The following is a 23,919-nucleotide window of genomic DNA, read 5'->3' on the forward strand; positions in this document are numbered from 1 at the left end:
ACCATCACCACATTTACTGGCAGTGAATTCATATGTTAGCTGTTTGGTATGCTAAGCTTTTCTGCTATCTTTCTTGAATCATCCTCAAGGAACTCTTTGATAAGGAATGGTATATAAACATCAGAACGTGGAAAAGTTACTTTTGGGACTATGATTTCCACAGACAATGGCCATATTGGTTGAGGGATCTGTGCAAGTAGTAATCCCCCCCCCCAAATTGAGCTTTTCAAGTCCTTAAAATCCCCTAACAAGAATTTCACTGAGTGATGGCAAGTCATCTCATACATCTCTGTTCGCTTTCTTCCAGCAATGCTTGATTTAATTTGATATAGCTTGCCATTTTCCCTCTCTAAACTAAAATGCATGAAATATTTTAGCCTTTCCATAGGTATATTGTTAATCATAACAGCTGTCTTGGCCAGATATACAGTACCTTTTCTGAAAGGGAGAGCTAAAACTTCACAGCTAATTATCAGTATAATCATTACAAATAAGTTATCTTTCTTACTTCATTAGAGAATAGGTGAAATATCTGTACCACTTATAACACTCTCTGAAAGACATCTAAAATTATCCAATTCCAAGAATTACACTTTTAGAAAACTATGGCATAATATTCTTGTTGTGAAATAATATCTAAACTAAGCCTTCATATATATCTCAGATATGTGGGGTGGTTATATGCTGGCAAGTTGCCTCTGACATCTGGCAATCCTATGAATGAGCAGTATCCAAAATGGCGTATCTGCAAAGTTCTTCTCCAGCACCATATTCCAAATGAGTCAATTTTTCTCCTGTCTGCTTTCTTTACTATGCAGCTTTCACATCCATACATGGTGACTAAAAATATAAGAGTGTGGATGATCTTGGTCCCTAGTGATATATCCTTACATTTGATGATCTTTTCTAATTCCTGCATTACTGTCTTTCCTACTTTCTGTCATCTTCTGATTTCATGGCTGCAGTGTCCATTGAGACTGGTGACTGAACCAAAGTATGCAAAATCTTTCACAATTTCAGTTTTTCATTGTCAACATTAAAACTGTGCGGTTCCTCTGAAGTCATGATTTTTGTCTTCTTTATGATCAACTGCAGTTCTGCTTTGGCACTGATTTCACTTTCACTGAAAGAAGATTAAAATCATTACTGCTTTCTGCCAGTAAGACAATGTCATCTGCCTATCTTAAATTACTGATGCTTGTCCCACCAATTTTCACTTCGCCTTCATATGAATCTAGTCCAGTTTTCCATACATATTCTGCATACAGATTGAACAGATAAGGGGATAAAATGTATCCTTTGCCTATAGTACATTTTTTTCAACCGGGGTGGGGGGGTTCATGACTCCCGAGGTGGTCACAAAGTGGTTTTATTTTTTGGAGGGAGTCAGCATGGCTGCAATTATTTTATATTTATTATATTAAATTTGGTCTACACAATGCTGTTTCACAGCAGAACTCCTGTATTTGCAGGATCAGTACTAACAGTTTCATTTATCCACAGTCTGAAAATATATTTTAATTTTTTTTTAAATAGGAGCACATATGTAAAGAAGGACCCCTGTATCTGTGGGAGATTGGTTCCAAGTCCTCCTGTGGATAGTGAAAAGCATGCATTATGGCTAACAGTCAGGACTCCCCTGTACCTGTCATTTTTATCTTAATGGGGCTTCTATGAGTAACAACTGAGTTGAAATCTTCTCATTCCTGTGCTGAAAACTGAAGACGACCCCCCCTCAATGGCTCTGTGGGTTTTCTTTAAAGATAATTAAGAATCTAATTCCTTGTTTGCCTGGCAGTGTTGAGGAACGCGCTAGCTGGAAGGCAGGAAGGGCTGGAGGTGGGAAACCTCTCCCGGGATGCAGTTTGGCTTAGGTCAGCAGTCCTCCTCCTGCTCTGCCAGCCAATCCGGCTTTGACAACAATGTTGCTTTGGAGAGATGTTGCCTCAAGCTGCTGGGATACCAGGAGAAAGGGCAGTAGTAACATTGTGTTTGGTTCCCTCTAGTGGCCAGTCTGATAATTATACCTTGAAAATCTGTATTTGCAGGTATTTTCATTTAATAATTTTAGTATTTTCAGACCATGGATAAGTGAATCAGTGGATATTGATCCAGCGGTTATGGGGGTCCTGCTGTAAAATGTACTTTCATGATGTACTTACCAGAATTAGCCACTAGATGGAACCAGAGACAATGCTATATTTAGGGCCCACTATTATCCACAGTTTCGGGGGAGCTTGGAACTGATCCCCTGCAGATACTACAGTTTTACTGTATTTTAATTTTCCTTTCGACCCATAGAGGCAACTAGAGTTCTAAGTTATTTCTGTACCCTTTCAGGCAGATTTTCCTTTTATGTATGTGCTCATTCCTTCCTCCTCTGAAATGCTTTCACTCATTTCTCTCTGCTCCTCTGCTTTCTCCTTTGGGGAACTGATGTCAGCCCTTTGGACCCAAGCGTTCGCCTGGCTCAAAGAGGCCTGAATGAGGTGCACGTGCGTGGTGTGTGCCGGGAACTCCAATGCCCATTGTGACAATAGAACTGAAAAGTTGTTGCTGCCGTAGCAGAAGCGGCACCTTTTGCGCTGTCTGAGTCATGGAGGAGGAAGGCAAGAGAGGTAAAAAGGTGAGGGTGGAGAACCGGGGGTGGGGTGGGGTGTCGTGGGGCCTATAGATGAGGTATTTATTTGGGCATGGCTCTTCACTGAGGTGGCTTTTGGGGGCAGGGCAAAGACATGAAGGGGGAGTCAGTTCTACCTCCAAAAAAGTAAATTAAACTCAAAGTGCATTGACTTTTTTTTCCTTCTCAGATTTTATCTTGTAGAGGCAGAGGTACACCCCCTTAATTTTGTATTATTATAAATATTAATATATTAGGATAGAATTACAGTATACTGCAAAAAAAAATCTCTTTTCACTATGTTTCCTTTCACCATTACAGTATTGGCATTCCATTTACCCCTGGTGATTTATTTCTAGTACTTTCTAGCATTTTCAGAGCAGTTTTCACTTCACATTCTAGAACTGCAGATTCTTCCTCATAGGATTCCTCTTCAAAGAAGTCTATTAAACTTTTATCTCTTCTGCATACATCTTCAGCATACTGTTTCCATATTTTTATTTTCTCCTGGTCAGATAGCATGCTTCCCTGTTGGTTACTCAGGATTCCTAATCTAGGCTTAACTTTCCCTTTGATTTCTTGGATCTTCTGGAAGAGATTTCTTGTTTTTCCCCTTTTGTTGTGCTCCTCTACTTCATTGCACTGATCATTGTAACAGTTCTCTGTGTCACAGTCATTTTGAGAGTAGAACACTTTGTAGTTGTCTTACTGAAAATATCCCATTTTAGTTCACTTACACTGAGCAATGCAATGTTTATATATTCTATTTCTCACTCCAAGGTTTCCAGTTTACAGTGGGGTCTTGACTTAAGAACGGCTTGAGTTAAGAACATTTTGACTTAAGAACCGCTCTCATAGGAAAATATTGACTTGACTTAAGTACTTAGATTTGAGTTAAGAACTGAAAAAAACCCACGTGGGAGGCAGGGAAAGTGCAAAAAGTGAACTTTCAGTTAACTGTTGGCCAGTGAAAAGGGTGCCTGTCTGCTTCCTCACTCCTCCCAGCGTTTAGAGAGTGGATTGGGAGACAGTCTTCAGGCTGCCTGGTACTGCACTGCCTGGACTGTATTTTCCCTGCCTTCCCTGAACCTTTCTTGACCTAAGAAAAAAAGAAACAAAATATCCCCCTCTAGTGGTCGAACGCGGAATAGCAGCTTCCCATTAGTTTCTATGGACGGAAAAGAGCAGATACGGATTAAATGGTTTTCAATGCATTCCTATGGGAAATGCAGATTTGACTTGAGAACTTTTTGACTTGAGAACCGCCTTCCAATACGGATTAAGTTCTCAAGTCAAGACCCCACTGTACCTTGATTCATACTTCTCACATTCCAATATCCAATTGTATGTGTTGTGCAGCTGAGGACTTTCTTTTCACTTATGTGCATGTCAGCCACTAGAAGTCCTTTTGCCTTTAATCTAATTGCATTGTTAGCAACAGAGCTATTCATATTTGTCCTTTACAGTACCCCAGTAGCAGACTGAGTGCTTTCTGACCTAAGAGTTTCATCTTCCAACACTATCCTTTGTTTCATTTTGAAACATTGCCACCTTCTGCACAGTATTAACAAAAATTAGCTAAATAGGATGAGATGGATGGACAGTGCCACCGAAGCTACCAACATGAATTTGACCCAACTCTGGGATGCAGTGGAAGACAAGAGGGCCTGGCGTGCTCTGGTCCATGGGGTCACAAACAGTCGGACACAACTTAACGACTAAACAAGAACACCACTGCTGTCAGACAGGGTAGACTTATGAAAAAATTGTTCGTACCCAAATATGTAAATGATTGGGACAGATGTGCTATATATTCATATACAGTGATGCCTCGCATAGCGATCGCTCCATTTAGCGATGAAATTGCTTTGCAATGGACTTTTTGCCATCGCAAAACGATCGCTTTGCAATAGCCCCTATGGGAAAAATTCGCTTTGCGATGATCGCAGGGAAGTGATCATTGCAAAGCCCCCATTTTCGGCCAGCTGTTCGGCGGGGTTGTCGGTCTCCCTGCCGAGGCTGGAACTGCGAAGGGTGGAGAGAGAGAGACAAAGCACAGCTGATCGGCGGAGCCCAGCGATCATCTCAAAGCCCCGCGATCAACTGTGCTTCATCTCTCTCTCTCTCTCTCTACTCCTCGCAGCTCCAGCCTCAGCAGGGAGACTCAGGCGCCGCCGCCACCACCCTGACCGAGAAAGACCCTCTGTGCCCGGGCTTAAGGTTGCTGCAGGCACAGAGAGTCTTTCCCGGCCAGGGTGGCGGTAGCGGCACCTCAGTCTCCCTGCCGAGGCTGGAGCTGCAAGGAGTGGAGAGAGAGACGAAGCACAGCTGATCGGTGGGGCTTTGAGCTTATCTCTCTCTCCACTCCTTGCAGCTCCAGCCTCGGCAGGGAGACTGACAGCCCCGTCGATCAGCTGGCAGAAAATGGGGGCTTTGCGATGATCGCTTCCCCCCGATCATCGCATTTTTGCACAGCTGATCAGCGTTTCCAAAATGGCCGCCCGCTATTTTGCCTTGCTTTAGAGGCACCCAAAATGGCTGCCGCTATGGAGGAATTTCACTTAAGGTTAATGCGTTTTAATACGTTCCTATGGGCTTTTTAAAATCGCTTAGCGATTAAATCACTTAGCGACGTTTTTCCTGGAATGGATTAACGTCGCTAAGGGAGGCACCCCTTAAGCTCAATTTGTAATGGAATTGTGTACCATGCTTTGGAAGCAAGGCAAAACTTTCCTTCTGTGACCCTTATGTTCACTATTTTTGTCACTTGAATGAGAAGCAAGATAGCCTGTAGCAGAAACATAGCTGACTACATCCTGACTGAAGCTAAGGACATGTCTTATATGACCGCTCCTAAGGTTGCTGAAATGCTGAATCAGACTCTGATGAAAACCCATCCCTAATGATGCATCAATTGCTATTTCTGCACTCACTGCATGGACGGCAGGAACTCTGTTCTCATTCTGTAAGTGAAGCAGCACTACATTCTATTCTATTCTATTCTATTCTATTCCACACCACCTTTCAACAAGCCAGGATATCTTACAGTGTGTTTGCTATGTGCTCATGTTTTCAAGATGAGAGAAGTTTGGAGTCCTGTGATTATTCCCAATCTCTTCTCCATGTATGGGTGGATTTCACTCCCATCACATGTAGAAAAGTATTTTTAATTGCTGCTACTTGGTTTTTTAGAATACATTTACAAATGCAGTTTGAGGAGGGGTGGCTACTTGAGTTATTTGCACTACACTTTTAACTGCTGGTGTCTCAAACAGGGGAAAAAGTATCAGGCAAAAGTAAAAAGACAAAGCAGAGTAAAAAAAATGCAGCACACAAATTATGAGAGAACAGCCAAGACTATCAAACTTCAAAGTAATCACTGCCGAATATATTAAAAGCATACACACCAGAATATTCCCCTGGGTACGCAGCCCAAGAGAAAGTAGATTGGAGAGTCCCATTTAATTATTGTTGTGGAACTATGTATCATAAATCAAACAGCCAATATATAATTCATAAAACTACCAATACACAATATTCAGATAAAATGCATGCTCATTTCAAATTGAGTCCCACTAAACTCTGTAAGGCTTTTAAATAAACATGTGATTGTTGTGCAGGTAGTCCTACTCAGATGGAATATGTTACTTAAGACAGACCTTTGCTGGAACAATTCGTTAAAGCTGCATAATACCAAGTGTAATCACAAATTGCAAAGCAGTTAAATATCTGTATAAATTGCTGTTACATAATAACATCTTAAAATAAACATTGTTTTATTCTTATGCTTTTACAAAGCAAAGGGCAATGAAAACTTTGTGAACACCTTTACAAAATGTACAGTCTGTGAACCAACTATTGGCAAACTCAACAAAAAGGTGGCCACTGCCAGCCGCATTCCTTCCCAAATGGCTTTGCTCCATCATTTTACCACAGCTCACTGCTGTCTTTTGCACCCTTTTCTTTATATTTATTGCTATATTTAATTAAAAACAAGCATCTTTGTTAGTATAAATATAATATATATTAGTATATTATGTAAATGTAAACTAATACAGTTAGTAACTACAATATCCAAAACATGTCAATGGTAACTGTAATAATAACAACATACAGTAGTGTGATAGAGCCAAAGTTGTCACAGTCAGAGCTCCAGGGAAATGAAGCATCTAGGACCCATTAATCTTATAAAAGATCAACCTCTAGAGGAGAGGAAAACTGGTAGCACTGGTTACTCTGAAATGAATCAACACAAGCACCTACATTTTTTGATCCTCCTTAATTGTGTGGCTATGGGGACTGTGACAATCAGTGCACGCACTTCATAATTTACTGCTACATCCCCAAGAGTGCAGTGCTTATTTTAATCCTGTGAATACTAAGAAAATTTCGTCATAATAAAGTCAGAGTCTATACAACACTTCAGCTGTAAGGTTTAAGTATATACAGTATGGATGTTCAGAAAGCTGATCTATAACAGATGCTGTCACCACTTTGTTTCACCTCTTTGTCAGCAACTGTTTTTAAAAATAATATCAACAACGTGCCTCTTTTTGTAACTTCCCCTTAAAACCCAGATGATCTAAGACAGTCTTCCCCAAGCTGGTGCCCTCCTGATGCAACTGGTTCATGAGATCCACTGGGAACAAAGAAATAAATGACCAGCATTTCTTTAAATGGGCAAATTAGTTTCAGAGGAGCAGGAATAGAAAACTCATGTTCTTCAGGTTACAGATCAAAGTTCCCAGTCCAAACGGTATAAAGAGATATGCTAACCAGAAAGCAAAAGAATGCTAAAATGTTTCATTCAAATGCTAAGACCACATCATAAATGTCATACAAAGTGGATGGATATCTAATTACTTAAGAGCAGTTGATTGATCCACCCGAAATATGCTACATATTTGAGATGTCTAAATCAACAGGCAGTTTATGCCTCCTCATATTGCTCTATAGGTTTCTGGGATTTCAGAGGTCTTTTGGGAGCACCATGAATTCTACACTCTTTAATGTTATTGAGACTTCACAGCCTTACTCAGCCCCCTCCAGAAGTTCATTTAGATTTCTCTCCTTCACAGCAATCCTCCATACAATTACAGGGGGGAAAGTTTCTTGGGATTCAGTGGGGCTTACCTCTAAGGAACAGAACGGCCCAAACAATAAAGATACACTTTGCTAAAGTGTGAGATCCCAGGATTGACCGGAGTTGCAGTCCAGAAACATCTGAAGGGCCAAAGCAGTCAACGGGGAACTTAATGGAAATTCAACCAAGGTGTTTGCTTTTAAAAAACGACTACTCACCCAGCAGATCTGCTCCTTCATCCACATCCCCAATCAGACCAGAGCCAGCGGAAGACAGTTCCTCAAAAAGAGATTCTGTGTTGCGATCAAACGCTTTGTTTTCTATGCCTTTGGTGGGAGTGCTACGTAACAGAATTGGAATTTAATAGTTAGGGGAATTAGATGTTTAAAAAGATCTCCTGGCAGAGCAGGGGTTTGTACCAAAATATATTGCAGTCAAGCCCAGATCAAGCAAACAGCACTGACATAAATTAAGACAGTCACTAAATTGGGTTTTAAAATGAAAAGTGTATGTGCACATGGACCTGTGCTTTTGCACAAATGCACGTCCTCCACTTTCTAAATACCTTATAAACCTATCTCATGGGTTGTTCTTTAAATTACTGTACAACAGGCAACTGTAGTGCACAAATTATTAGCAGGAGACCTATCATTGCCCATCCTTGCAGAACGGAGAGGGGAATCAGACGCCTTAATCTATGTAACATTTCTTCCTCCTAAACACAGCTGCTCAGAGACTCTCTGCTCTTTTATCTTCTGATTTCACCAGCCTGTATGCAAGAATCTCCTTTTCCTTGTCTCCCCACTGCTCACATATTAGCTCAGTGTTTGTTTTCCTCCTGTTCTTCTGTGCATTAGGCAGCTTTACATTCTACTCTGGGCAGCTGAGAGATCCTGGCCACACTTTGCAAAAACAACAACAATAACAAGGTTCTGGCCTTATTGCTATCTCCAATAGTCCAAGGCACACTACACAAAGTAACAATAACAAAGGAGCATTTTCCTAAAGCCCCTCATAGGTAGAAGACTGTTGCAGCCTAAGTTTTGTTTTTTGCTTAAAGTGTGTGAATAAAATACCTTGAACCTTTATATCCACTAAGATCTTTGTCCATATCCAGCTCTGGAGTGGATTCAATGATTGCCTGAACTTCAGATTTGTCTTCATTTTCATTAGAATCTTGGGAAGAAAGCAGTAACTGTTTTACCAAGAGCAAGGCAGGCTTAGAAAGAAAATACTACAGTACTTGCAAAAGGTTCAGTTTTTCCCAGATCAACCATAAGGTTTGCTAAGAAGGTGCCTAGATTGCAGAAGCAAATTAAAAAACGAATGCACTGAACTACCTTTATGCCTCCTGATCTCTCCTAAATCATCACAGGGTGCAGCCCTTCATTATGAATTAATTATACAGACATTTTGGCTATAAACAAAAACAGACCTTATCAAAGGTCAAGAGCTGAAATGGATGATTCTCCAGTCTGCTCATAAGCAAGCCCTTCCAAAATGGTATCTTACAACTTTCCTCCAGAAAAGGGTAAATGTTCATACTATTACAATTTATTTATTATTTTATTTATTTATTTTATTTATATGCCGCCCACTCTACCCAGAGGTCTCTGGGCGGCTTACAATAATTAAAATTCAATACAATAAGATGATTAAAATACAATTATAATACAATTAAAATACAATTAAAATTGCCATCATCAGGACCCACAGTTGTTATTTCAATTAAAAGCCTTCTGGAACAGGAAGGTTTTGACCTGGCGCCGAAATGTCATCAACGTCGGCGCCAGACGGATTTCAGTTGGGAGGGCGTTCCATAGTCTGGGGGCAGCTGCCGAAAAGGCCCTTTGTCTACAAGCCATCCCTCTTACCTCTTTGAGGGATGGCTCTTTCAAAAGGGCCCCCTGGCTAGATCTTAACTGCCGGGTAGGCTCATATGGAAGGAGGCGGTCCTTCAAGTATCCAGGGCCCAAGCCGTTTAGGGCTTTATATGTCAAAACAAGCACTTTGAATTGGGCTCGGGCAGCAACTGGTAACCAATGTAAATTGAACAGAATTGGCTTGATGTGATCTCTAGCGGCTCCACCACTCACCAGCCGCGCAGCTCGATTCTGGACCAGTTGCAGTCGCCGGACCGTCTTCAAAGGCAGCCCCACATAGAGCGCATTGCAATAATCTATACGAGATGTTACCAGTGCGTGTGTAACTGTCATGAGACTCCGCTCGTCCAGGTAGGGCCGCAGCTGGTATAATTTCCGCAGCTGAAGGAAGGCGCCTCTGGCCACCGAGTCCACCTGGGCTTCCAAAGTTAGACTGGGGTCCAGGAGCACCCCCAGGCTGCGGACCCTGTCCCTTAGGGGGAGTGTAACCCCATTCAGGGCAGGGAAATGGCCCTCCAACCTGTCCGGCGAAGCACCCACTAACAGCACTTCCGTCTTGTCTGGATTGAGTTTCAATTTATTAACCCTCATCCAGTCCATTATCAGGTCCAGACACGAGTTCAGCACAGAAACCGCCTCACCTGGATTGGTGGAAAACGAGAGGTAGAGCTGAGTGTCGTCAGCATATTGCTGACTCCTCAGCCCAAACCTCCTGATGACCTCTCCCAGCGGTTTCATGTAGATGTTAAACAGCATGGGGGACAGTATCGAGCCCTGAGGAACCCCATGACATAAATGCCATGGGGCAGAGCAACTGTCCCCCAGCACCACCTTCTGGACACGGTCAGCTAGGAAGGAGCGGAACCACCGTAAAACAGTGCCCCCAACTCCTAACCCAGCCAGCCTATCCAGAAGGACACCATGGTCGATGGTGTCGAAAGCCGCTGAGAGGTCCAGGAGTATCAACAGGGTCACACTCCCCCTGTCTCTCTCCCGGCAAAGGTCATCATACAGGGCGACCAAGGCTGTCTCTGTACCAAAACCCGGCCTGAAACCCGATTGAAATGGATCCAGAAAATCCGTTTCATCCAGCAGCGCCTGGAGTTGCCCGGCCACAACCCGCTCCAACACCTTGCCCAAATAAGGGAGGTTCGCCACTGGTCGGTAGTTGACCACCAGCCTTGGGTCCAGGTTAGGCTTTTTAAGGAGTGGTCGAATTACCGCCTCTTTCAAGGCGGTAGGGACCACTCCCTCTCTCAGAGAGGCGTTCACGGCCTCCTGGACCCAAGTGCGAACCCCCCTGGCAGATCTTCCAATTAGCCAAGATGGGCAAGGGTCGAGCGGCGTGGTGGTAGAACGGACAGATCCAAGCACCCTGTCCACATCCTCAGGTCTCAACAATTGAAACTCATCCATTAAAGTTTGACCTAAGCACGGCACACTGGACACATCTTCCGATTTTGCAGTAACAGTGGAGTCCAGCCCACTGCGAATCTGAGCGATTTTTTCCTCAAAATGAATAGCAAACTCATCACAGCGAGCTGATGAGCAGTCCGGGACCTCCACCAGGTTTCCCGGTTGAAGAAGATCCCGGACCACCCGAAACAGCTCTGCTGGACGATATTCTGAGGAAGCAATGCGGCTGGAGAAATATTGCCGTTTCGCCAGCCGTATTGCCACGAAATAGGCCCGATAATGGGCTCTAAGTCGTGTTCGATCGGATTCCCAGCGGGACTTTCTCCACCTGCGCTCTAGCCGTCTCCCCTCTTCACACTATAAAATCTTACACAAAGTGAGGAAATATTAGGAGGCAGGGGATAAACTACAGCTTATAATATGACAATGGCTGAATGCCTGAAAGTTACAGTCCAAAACAAAACAAATTGTCAACTTTTTTCCGTATTCGGTCACTTGAAATAATTCTGCAATGTGTGAAGTGACCCTAAAATAGAGAATTGATTGGAAGCTCACAAGCCCCACCATGTTGGCAAGATATTATAACATATGCATACACCATAAAATCCACATGGAAGTTTGACAGTTATTTTTGGAATGAACCTAATATTCTTTTAGAAGTTTGCTATTACATCATACTTCAGCACTTTTAGGTGTCATCAGATCTTTGATATATCAGTAAAATATACACTAACTGCTATAACTTGAATATTATAACAATGAAAAAATTAATAACTTTGCTTCTTGCACGAATGAACCCATCACACAGATATTGTCCTACTAGGAGCAATAAAATGTTTATTTCTCTTTCTTTTTTGTTCTATGCAAGAGCTCAGATTTTGCTCCATTTTTTTTCTCCATAACAACCAAGTTTTAGGCTGGAACAGTACTATGATACAAACACTTCACGGCTGAGCAGGGGTTTGTACCAGAACATATTGCAGCCAAGCCCAGATCTAGCAAATAGCACTGACATAAATTGAGACAGTCTCTAAATGGGGATTTGAAATAAAATGAGTAATACATCCAACAGTCACTGCATTGTCTACAATGGAAACATCTCCATAAAGGTCTTCCATACTCTTTCACATAGGACCTTCCACATATTATAAGATTTCAAAAATCTACAATTAAGCCACACACACAGGCACTTATGCACAAAATTGTGTGAAACACACAAGGTCTACAGATTTCCTCATCAGACAAGGCAATACAGTGGTGCCTCGCAAGATGATTGCCTCGCAGGGCGAAAAACCCGCAAGACTATTGGTTTACACGATCCCTTTGGTGCTTCGCAAGACAGTTTTTCCCCTACGACCATGCTTCGCAAGAGGGTTTTCCCCTGAGCCCAATGCTTCACAAGACGAATAAATTTCATTCGTCTTGTGAGGTTCCCATAGGGAACCTCGCAAGATGATTTTTTTTCACAAGATGACAATTTTCGAGGAACGAATTAAAATTGTCATGCGAGGCACCACTGTAACAGTATTTCCCTAACATATGGGTCTTCAGGAAAGACCTTCATGCACATTTTTATTTCAGTAATTTCAGTTCCACTGCATTTGGAACTTGCAGCGATAATGATTTTAGTACAGGATTCATGTCTAAACAATCTTGTATGTATGTATGTATGTATGTATGTATGTATGTACGTACGTACGTACGTACAGTGGTGCCTCGCTTAACGAGCGCACCGCATAATGACGAAATCGCATAGCGATCCGTTTTTTCGGATCGCTAATGCGATCGCTTAACGTTTTTCCTATAGGGCACAATTCGCTTTGCGAAGACCGGTAAGCGTTTCGCTTACCGATCTTCGCAAAACGAAGCCCGACGATCAGCTGTTCGGCGGCCAAAATGGCCGCCGGAAGCCCGGAAATGGCCCAAAATGGCCGCGCGCAGCATTTTCGCGCCCTCGTTAAGCGAGGCGAGGGCGCGAAAATGGCTGCCGGCCATTACGAAGCTTCGTTGAACGGTGAGTATTTGGCCCATTTGGAACGCATTAAACCATGTTTAATGCGTTCCAATGGAAATCCCTGCCCCGTTCAACGATGCTTCAGCATAGCGAAGGTTAATCCGGAACGGATTAACCTCGCTATGCGAGGCACCACTGTATGTATGTATGTATGTATGTATGTATGTATGTATGTATGTATGTATGTATGTATGTATGTATGTATGTATGTATGTATGTATGTATGTATGTATGTATGTATGTATGTATGTATGTACACACACATACATACTGACATACATCAATCACACAAGAATGTTCAGACATAAATCCTGTACTGTTTCGTATATGAATGTGTTTTCCCATATAAAAGATGCATACTGCTCCCATATAAAAGATGCATACTGCTCTCAACAATTTTCTGGAATTCAGCAAACTGGATAAATCTGAATTCTAGATTGACAGAAGATTCATTCTAGATATGCAGTTTCTTATAACCACTTACCAATGGATACATTTCTTGTTTCTTGGGCTACCTGTACTTCAATATGCTTGCTTTCATCTGAGGTCTTGTCTTCTGCATCTGTGATCTTCACAAACCCTTCCTTGTCTTCATTCTGGGGTGTTTCAGCAGGTGCAAGCACATTTGAAGCAGCAATTAAGATGGGAGTGGTTGATTTGGAACCTGCTTGGCTAACATCAGAAATTTCATCCTAAAGTGTAAAGAAGTTCACAGTAATGACAGAATTTATATTGTATTTATTTATTTTTCCATTTGACTTGTAAGCCATCCGCACTCTGCAAGATCGCTTTGCTTTCTTGCTAAGCCCGCTTAGCAAATGGGGGGGGGGGGCAGAAGAAGGGATCAAAGCACTTTGATGATTTCTGCTTCGCAAGAAAGTGGAGGGGAAAGGCAGGGATCAAAGTGCTGCAGGATCGCTTTGATCCCTGCTTTCCCCTTTCTTGCTAAGCCCGCTTAGCAAGTGGAGGGGGAAAACAGCAATCATCAAAGCGCTTTGATTCCTGCTTTCCCCCCTGTTTGATCCCTTCCCCCCTCCTGTATAAGACAACCCTTAATTTTTAAACTAAAGATTTTAGACAAAAGTATCATCTTGTACATGGAGAAATACGGTATCTTTATTTTCTTCCTTCTTTCTTCCTGCAGTCGGTGACTTCCCACTTTTCTTCTTCGACACAGAAATGGAAATAAGTGAACCAAGGCCAGGATATATTTTATTTAATTTTTATTTACTTCATTTATATCCTGCATTTCTTCCAATACAGTGGACCCTCGGCTTACAGACGGCTCGACTTACAGACTTTTCGAGTTACAGACTTCTCTGGCCGCAAAATTTAGATTCGACTTGCAGCCAGAGAATCGACTTACAGACCAGAAAAAAACCAAAATGGAACAAAAATAGAATAAAAACTGCCAGTTATGGGATTAATTGGTTTTCAATGCATTGTAGGTCAATGGAGATTCGACCTACAGACTTTTCGACTTGCAGCCACCATTCCAATATGGATTAATTCTGTAAGTAGAGGGTCCACTGTAAAAGTATGCTAGATAACCTAGGAACAACACATTGTTCATGTAATTTTTCAGTTGTAGTATCGGTGACGTTCCTATCCCACCTTTTTAAGCATATTTCACTGAAATAAATGAGTGACTTTGGGCTCACTGATATTACTGAACTTCACCATATTGTGTGCGTATAAATGTAGAACATGGGGACGTGGTAAGTTTCTTGATGGTTGTGACTATTCGACAAAAGGTAGACAAGGACACAGAATAATTTTAGGTTTGTCACCAGCAGATACAATTCTGTTAACATTAACCAGTGATGTAACCACAACTATGTTTCAGGAGGAGCATTAAAAAGGGGGATCAAAAAGGGCTTCTTCCCATTTCATTTGTTATTTGCTGGCCCCTTCAGAAGCATCTTTTCCTTACAAAAAACAACAATAACAGGGGAGTTAGGCAAGGACAGGCTCAGAATATGCTCTGCCTAAATTATGAACTCTCCCAAGACCAGGACTACATTAAGTACCTGTGAAAAGGATCCGGATAACTTATGTTTTGATTCTATGGATTTATTAATTTGTTTTGATTTTACTTGTAACATTCGGAGGATCTGTATTTTTAGAGGTGAGATACACAAAATCAATAGACTAAAATACAATGCCAGGTTACAGTTACATACATTTGCAAGTAAATCAAAATTTCACCTAAATTAACTGAGTATCATAAACAGAACTGCAGCCTTGCCAGATGAAGCAGTTGCTCTTTTAACAAGTTAGCTCTAAGTGATCAATTAAACCCACTTCCTTATTTAAAGCAACATTTTTGTCTAGCTACTAAAATACATCCTTTTCTCAGGTGGCAGCCAAATGAGTTGAGACTTCTGATCACATATAGCTTCCTCCAGAGTTTTGTGACATATTTTTGATACCAGGCATACATAGTCTGCCATATTCCCCCATCCTTGAAATTGCATTTGAGATCTCTACAGAAGACAGTTTATGTGCTGGCTCTTCTCTGCTTATAGTTTAAACAGCTGTTTTGTATTTTTATTAGATTTTATATTATTATAATTGTTTAAAGCTGCTTTGAAATCTCATGCAGGTAAAAGGTGAGATTCTGGTTAACCAAGATTCCACCTGGTTCACCTCAGAAACAACACTGTTTATTTACGTTTAAGTATGAAATCAAGCAAGCCATTGATTGCTCTATTGAAAAAGAAGTGTACAGTGTTTAAAATAAATGGAAACTGAAGGCCATTCACAATGACTCAGAAGGAAGGACCTTTCCCAAGGCAGCAGAGAGAGAATATATGTTACAACAAATATGACAGAAGAGAGATTTTGAGTCAAAATCTGGGAAGTGTTTAGTAATTGGTAACAGATCCCCTTTCCAGGGCAGAGCAGGGGAGTGGTGCAAGATGAAGGACAAACAAAAGGCCTATTTTCATTCTGACACATATTCAGCAAAGTGAAAGACACATTATTGGAAGAGATTCCTTCAAACGTGGCACAGTAATATTTTCACTGTGTTATCAATATACAAATCTGGACAACTCAGTGTTAAACTTCACAATTTAATAAGATTTGCCTAGCATTTCTGTAAAGGAACACACATACTGAAGTGACACTTCTGAAACATACCGTATTTTCCCGTATATAAAAATGACACTTTTTAGTTAAATAGACAAAAAATTGAGGGTTGTTATATACATGGAAGGCAGCCGCTTTCCCTGCCTTTTGAGAGGCACCCCTTTGATCCTGAAGCAGTCATGAAAGGGCTTCAGGACCAAAGGGGTGCGATCGTGCAAATTTTCTAATTTGCGGGTTAGAAAAGGGGGGGTCATCTTATACAATGGGTCATCTTACAAGCAGAAAAATACAGTATCTATTTATATTTGCATGCAACAAAAAGACAATGAAAATTTCAATTTCAAGGCAACGCCAAGAGGCAAGAGATGCCAAGAATCCTCTAAACCAGCAGTCCCCAACCTTTTAGGGACCGCAGACCAGTTGGGGGGGGTGGGCTCCGCTAGTGGGTAGGAACATCACACTCGTGGGTGGGTGTGTCGCGCTCGCAGAGGGGCATGTCACACTCACATAGGGGCATGCCACGCCCCTCTGCAAGCACAACACACCCACCGTGCATGCATGTGGGGAGGCGGAGATCCATGTCTGCAGCCCAGTTCAAGGAAGCCCATGGACCAGCACTGGGCCGCAGACCGGGGGTTGCGGACCCCTGCTCTCAGCCAGTGGTTCCCAACCATGGGTCTCCAGATTTCCTGGACTAAAACTCCCAGAAACCTTCACCACTAGCTATGCTGGCCAGGATTTCTGGGAGTTGTACTGGGGACCACTGGAAACCACTGCTCTAAATACTTTTACAACAACACAACACACAAACATGTCTATACATTAGAGGTGGGATTATTTATATACGAATATCCCCACACAGGTGGCGTTAACAAGAGTCCAGCCCCAAGGGGCCAGATGGTCTACTGACCGAGATACGGATGGCGCAATTCTACAAAAGGGTGCCATAGCGCGCAATCCACTCGCCACTCCTCGACCTTGCAGTGAGGTTGGTCCTCCCACTTTCTGCCAGGAGTAGCAAGCAGATTATGCCCTGCAGAGCCATTTGTAGAATCATGCCATCCGTGTCTGCGGGAGATCGGTGAGTGGACCATCTGGCCCATGGGGCTGGACCCTCGTTAACACCACCTGTGTGGGGATATTCGTATACGAATGCCCCCATCTCTACTATACATGTGAATGCCCCCATCTCTACTGTACATGCATGTACACATGAAGCCATACACAGAAGTGAACTAATCTCCAAGATAAACTTTAAGACAGACTGTGAGGACAAACTGGCAGCAGACAAGAATGGGTTATGATCACTGCATTGGTGAAAAAATTGTAAGTCAGAAATAGAGAAAGCAAGAAAAGTAATGATCAGTCGTGTACATAGAAATCAAATGACTGCCAAACTCCTCTCCAATTATAGTTTCACATAAGTCAGCCACATACTCTAGAGCAGGGATCATCAACCCCCCCGTCCGTGGCCCACCGCCGATCCGCGGGCTGGCTGGAACTGGGCTGCAGACATGGCTCTCCGCCCCCCCCACTCAGGGGGCATGTCACCCTCATAGGTGGGCGTGTCTCACTTGCTCATGGTAACCATTCCCCCAATGCCCCTTGTGGGGCAGCCCGCATGGGAAGTGCCAACGGTCGGCCATGGGGTGCAGCGCCGCCCCACCCAGGGCAAGCGGATGGGCAGGAGCGAGCGCCAGCGATCCTACTGCTTCCTGCCTGGCCAACCCTTCCTGGGAAGAGGTGGGCCGGGCTGGATCGCATGGGACGCTGCTGCTTGTCCGCAGAACTTCCTCCTTCTGGGGCCTCCCGTCCAAGCCTCGCTCCCACCCTTGTGGTGGCGGCGCGGCCACTCACCCACACTGAAGTGAGGCTGGGCCGCCATCGCCCCGAAGAAGGAAGGAACAATGGACCAATGGGCGGGCAGACAAGTGACACAGGTGCGGAAGGCGGAGATAAGCCCCATCCCTGTGTCACCGTCCCTGGGAGAAGGAGCCTGGTGCACCACCACCCCGCCCTGTTGCCCTGGAACCCCTGGCAGAGCAGGAAGAGGCCACGGACCGGGGGTTGATGACTCCTGCTCTAGAGTCCAGATCAGAAACAGTTACTTTAAGTTAGCTCACAAATCCTCACTAATCCTATGAATTTTTTTTTAACTTTTGATCTGTATTAGTCATAAAAAGGGGGAGGCACATCATCAGGAACAAAGCCTTTGTCCAAGCATGAACAGCAGCAATATTTATAATAATAGTGCTACCCTCCCCAACCACTCAAATGCTCCCTGTGACTCTGAGGAGCAACCTCTGTGCCTTAACCGCTGTTGCTGTTTCTCTCTGTCTCACAAGGTCTTTTTCCACCCAGCGTGGGACTTCCCTGCTCCAGTTCAGGGTAAAGCATGCTTAGACACACCGAACACGTTGATCAGATGATGACCAGAGGCTGGTATAGGACCACACCAGCCTCTAATCAATGATTAACGCATCTCACTATCTCGCCCCCAAAGCAATGCAGCCTGTGGATTCTCTCCACCATGAAAGAAGCAAAAATCTATTCAGACTGCTAACATATTCCACCTGACTGAACAGGACCCTCTAGGATTGCACATTATCATTCAGTAACATGCCATCATAGGCTGCCCAGCCAAGTGCTTGTAGAAATGTTTCAATTATACTTTTTAGGCCAACTGCAACCCCCTTTCTGCTCTCCTGATGCTCATTTCTCTAGTTGCATCCCACCTTAAAAAAAAACACCCTCAAAATCCAGTTCCAACTCCAGCAACAACTAATTTGTGAATCAACCTTTCTAAAATAAAGGAATCTACAGTCTTATCAAGCAAATCCACAGCTCTTTCCATCCCCCACCAGAGTAGAATAAAAACTTGGCTTTGTTTAAAGATTTCTCAGCTTCTGTATTCCAACTGCGCACACAAAAGAATGCAGCACACACCACTGACCTTAGCAGACAAAAAGCTCACAACAAATGGCTCAACTGCCAACAGACAAGGGCCAAGGAAAACCTCAGAGCTTAGTTTCAACAGCTTAACAAAGGAAACGGACTAGCTCAGTTTCATAATTAGAATTCTACTCATCTATTGCCAGTGCTGCATTTCTCCTTATGCACTTGATCATCATATTGTCTGCACACATATAAGTTCAAAACTGTCTACAAATATATATAAAATTATGAAGGACATGTTCCACAGTTAGATTCTATGTCCTGTGAATACTATACATTCCAGGTCCCGAGTCATTTTCTTTCACTTCTCTCCATTTCAGGATTTTCTTTTGTAGCAGGAAGACTGTCAAGTACTACAAACAGGCAAAACAAGGGATACAGCAGTTAAAGAATGTTGAACTACAACAGTGGGAAATCCAGATTCAATCCTGCTCTCAGCTGAACTTATTTCACAGGATGGTTGTTTTGATAAAATGAGTAAAAGAACCAGGAAGATCATATTGAATTCCTTGAAAGCCTGCACAACTATATGATGTTTTTAAAAAAAGGATGAATAGCCATACATCTCTGCAATCTGATTGTGGATACGCTTGCTGATATCTTCAATGAAGGTTGGACAGCAATCCCTCCCCCAAGCCATTGAAGTATTATGAATTGACAAAAGAGGATACAATACTGATTGTCGCCCTTTTGAAAAACCTACAATAGACTGTACATTTTGGTGAGCCAGTACTTCATGATCTCTCCTATATTAAAATATTCAACCTGACATGCACTGTGAAAAAGATGCTCAAAATACACTTAGGTGACTTTCAGTAAAGTAACACAGGAAAGCTCTTGATTAATTTTAGTTGAAGGCAGCTCCTGGTCCAAAGTGGGATGTTGCCCTGACCTCATATTTTCAGCTGCCCTCCCCAAATCAAGTCACAAACCATCTATGGATTTATTATAGATTTATTTCTCTTGACAAAATTTAATAACTGCTCAAGTTATTAGGAACATGTGCTTTCTACGCCATATTTACACAGATGTTAGCTTAGAGAAATGACTGCATAATCTGAATCAGACTTCTCAGCCACCATTCTCTTTTCACATCCATAACCTACTGTGTAGGGAGAAGGGCACATACTGTACAGGAAAGCCAGACCACAGAAACTCCTCTATGACCTGATCATGGATCACATTAAATGGAACCTAGGCAAGATGTCAATGGATGAGTAGCTTCAGAAATCCACCCTCAACAGAGAGCAAAATGTGGCTTCTGTGTTGAATAAAAATAACACGTAGAATCTAAAATACATTTGGAGGCATTATTTTTCTCAGTTCAGTCAGCAATATTTCTCAGTTTACTGCATTTCAATATTCAGTGTTCAATGTGCTAGACAAAGTGCAGAAGGTATGCCTTCACCAAACATGCCAATAGAATCCACATAGCAGAACACAGAGATTGGGAAGAATGAACAAGCAATGTTATTCACTGATTTGGTTCAGGGGCAATTAGACCCAATCAACTACTCAACATTTCCGTTTGGAAATGTCTATGGAATTTCACTGATTTGAAAGCAAGTCACTTTAAATCAATTTTAGTAGCTCTTATTAATGTTTGCTAGGTGGACAGAGTACACCCTAGAAGAAAAGATACCATAAGTGCTTCCAGAAGATATAGTGCCATGGCCTTGACATGTGTTTGAGAAATGAACTCAAAAGAGACATGTTATTGGCTACCACAGCATTCATAAGCTTTTTTAAAATTGCAGTACAGTATATCTTTCAAATAACAGTATATTAGTATACACCAGTAAATCAAAACTCTAAATTCACTGTTCTCACACATCTTTCTATGTCCATCCATTTTCCTAAGTCATTCCCATATAATGTAAAACTCTGCCCCAAGCATACTAATATTCCTACAGAAAAAAGTAAATTTAAATATTAATCAGTTTAGAAAAGCAAAATAGGCAGGTTTTATCTATCTAGAAAGCTAATTTGAAAAACACTATGCCTGGAAAACCAGAACTGAGATCCTGGCATTCCAATAATCCCAGAGTGCAGTCTAAGACCCATTTGTCCAACTATACATGGGGGAGAGGGAACTTACCTTCAGCTTACCTGAATGAACTTTTTTTAGAATTTAGGAACTAAAGAAAGACAGTTCAGTATTTAAATTTCACTGATACCCACAACACATCATAAAAGGCCTCTTCTAAAAATTCCCCACAAAACAAAACCACTACCTCACCTTTAGGCTAGTGCGAGAACGTGGCTGACTTAGTTCACGGAACTTCCAAGTGTCTGATCCCGGCGTTTCTACTGTTGCTCTTTGAGTATCAGGAGTAAGAAGTGCTTCTCCGGGAGGTAATGGAAAGATGCCCAATGATATAGGAGGCTCCTTTCTGTAGGAAAAAGAAAATGTTTCGGTGTTTTTTTTTAACACTGACTATTTTTACACATAGCACCAAGCCAAGATTTGTTTTCATTATGGTTTGTTGAACCAGTCAAAGTAGCTTGTGGAGATGAACCAAGTAAACATAACTTATTCACTCTGTTCTTAGCTCATTTCCCCAAACACCATGAAAGCAATAGAGGATCAGTTTGCCTTTATGGAAGGGAAAGGTTGCTTTGTTTACTTGGATTTGTATGTACATTTCTAGAGGCTGGGAAGAGATCTTCTTGTGGGATGGGTATTTGTGGGGGAGTTAAATTTCTTTGTCAAGCACTGAATGGGCAAAATCCAGTTGCATAAAGTTATGCCAGCATCAAATGGATTCTGTACAAGAAACATACAGGAATCTTAGATTGAGGGGAAAGCCTTTAATAACCAAAAATTGTCACCAAATCTCCACCGCCAAGATTGAAGATGGACAGCAATATGGGGGGGGGGTGTGATTTTTTTTTTAACTATTAAAAGCTTGGTTGTTGTGGGTCTTTCAGGCTCCTTGGCCGTGTTCTGAGGGTTGTTCTTCCTATCCTCTGAAGATGCCAGCCACAGAGACTGGAGAAATGTTAGGAAGAACAACCCTCAGACCACGACCAAGGAGCCCGAAAGATCCACAACAACCATTGGATCCCGGCCATGAAAGCCTTCGCAAATATATTAAAAGCTTCCTTGTCCCTCATCCCATAGCTCCCAAAGGCGTCCTCAAAACAAAAGAGAGCTCTAGGAACCTGAAAAGGAGAGACAGAAAGTTTTGAATTAAATATTTCCAGTTCCAGATCCTATTTACATCAGGGTAATTTTATGCAACAAGATTTTGCCTGTTACCCATTACTGATGTGGTGGCAGAGAACATACATGATTTGCTTGTGTTTTGTATGCTGGGGATTTCCTTTTGCTTGTGCTGAGCAGCTTTTCCAGCGTGTGTGTAGAAAGTTTGAGTGTTTTTCCCTCTGTGTGTTGTGTTATTTATGTGCTGATCATTTGTGAGGGATCTATAGGATATATTAAGGAGTTCAGAGGAAAGCAAGCAACAGTGGTATAGCCTAAAACCCTATTTCTTTCTTAGTTCATCTTACCTTAGACCTGTTCAGGTTGGTAAGATATTTGAGCAGGGCTCAGAAACAAACCAAGAATAAGTTCGCATTTGTGACTCAGACATGATAACAAACCATAGTTAAAACAAGCTGTAGCATTAAACAGGAGTTTGCTGCCAAATATATATAGCTTTGTTTGTTACCTGATAAAGATTCAAATGTTCAGACATAACATAATTTGACTAAGCAAAGCCTGGCTTAGTGTTATGTGCAAACCATGGCTATATATGAACTTTTGAGTTTCAGCAGAAGTAACAAATGGCAATATTAAGAATCAATTAAAAATCTTAACACATGCGAGACAAAATCTTACATGTTTCTACATGTAAGCAGATGATGAAATAGATAATATTCACCCATTTTGTTAGAAGACATTTACAACATTTTTAAAAAATGTTGATTAAGTTGTTTGTCCGTAACTACTGCTTAAAAGCCTTGCAATAGCAATGCTGTGGAAGTGGTGTAAAAATGTGTAAGCATAAAGTAATCAAGACAATACTCCCATACTGTCAAAATACAGAAGGAAATGGGAGGACAAGACATCAGACTTAAAAACAGACAACAAATGGTGAAGGATACAGCAAAAAGCTTTATGTTCTAATTAATACTACAGCAAAATAAGTATTTTAATAGTTTAGCTGAACAGCACAGTGAATCGGGGCAAAACCTCTTGGGTTGGTGGAAGTGGGCAGAAAGAGAGGGTGCGTTTAAATGTGACCATTGTGTATAAAGATCCATCTGCAAGATAGCAAGTATATTCCTAATTCAGTGTTTTTGCCAATAGTTAAATAGTAATTTTGAGAAGTCTCTAAAAACCTTTGTCTTCTACCCCACACAAGAAAAACGCAGGTGCTTTCAGACATCTACTTCTGGAAGCTGCCATCATCAGAGCAAAATAAAAATGATGTTTCTAGTTTTAATAGTAGTTTATAACCAGGAAATAGGATTTTAGTTCCATCATGCTGGAACTAATTTAACAGTACAGAAATCTTTCATTATGACTGGACTCTCATATCTCTCTTCCAACACAGTGTTCAGACATGTTGAATTAAAATCAGTTATGTTTAGCAGATTTTAAGGAGAAATATAAAAATACGAAATACTGTACTAAGTTCCTGACTCAATGCTAATATTGGCTTAATACTAAGTATTCTTTATATGAACAAGTTTACCCTGTAGTTAATACTGATACAGAATCAGTTCCTTTGCCACATAGACTAAGCTATCAGAATTCCATCTCTGTGGAATCTACATTGTAAAGGAAGAAGCAATCAAATTATTTCTTAAATATATATACTTTCACTCATCCAACCAAATGAACTGT

At 41.9% G+C, this 23,919-nt stretch overlaps 1 protein-coding gene across 13 annotated transcripts in view; it reads right to left on the bottom strand.

Annotated features, from left to right (window-relative positions):
- Nucleotides 1-23,919, bottom strand: part of SPAG9 (sperm associated antigen 9) — a 120,408-nt gene that overhangs the window by 50,734 nt on the left and 45,755 nt on the right. For all 13 annotated transcript variants that reach the window (XM_072990632.2, XM_078384237.1, XM_020814977.3 and 10 more), the window contains 4 exons: nucleotides 21,304-21,457; nucleotides 13,501-13,708; nucleotides 8,780-8,879; nucleotides 7,922-8,043 (listed from right to left, as the gene is read on the bottom strand). In XM_072990632.2, coding sequence (XP_072846733.2) covers nucleotides 7,922-8,043; nucleotides 8,780-8,879; nucleotides 13,501-13,708; nucleotides 21,304-21,457 — 584 coding nt within the window. The remainder of the gene's footprint in view (nucleotides 1-7,921; nucleotides 8,044-8,779; nucleotides 8,880-13,500; nucleotides 13,709-21,303; nucleotides 21,458-23,919) is intronic.

The sequence above is a fragment of the Pogona vitticeps genome, chromosome 2, assembly GCF_051106095.1.
Source record: "Pogona vitticeps strain Pit_001003342236 chromosome 2, PviZW2.1, whole genome shotgun sequence".
NCBI classification, from domain to species: domain Eukaryota; kingdom Metazoa; phylum Chordata; class Lepidosauria; order Squamata; family Agamidae; genus Pogona; species Pogona vitticeps.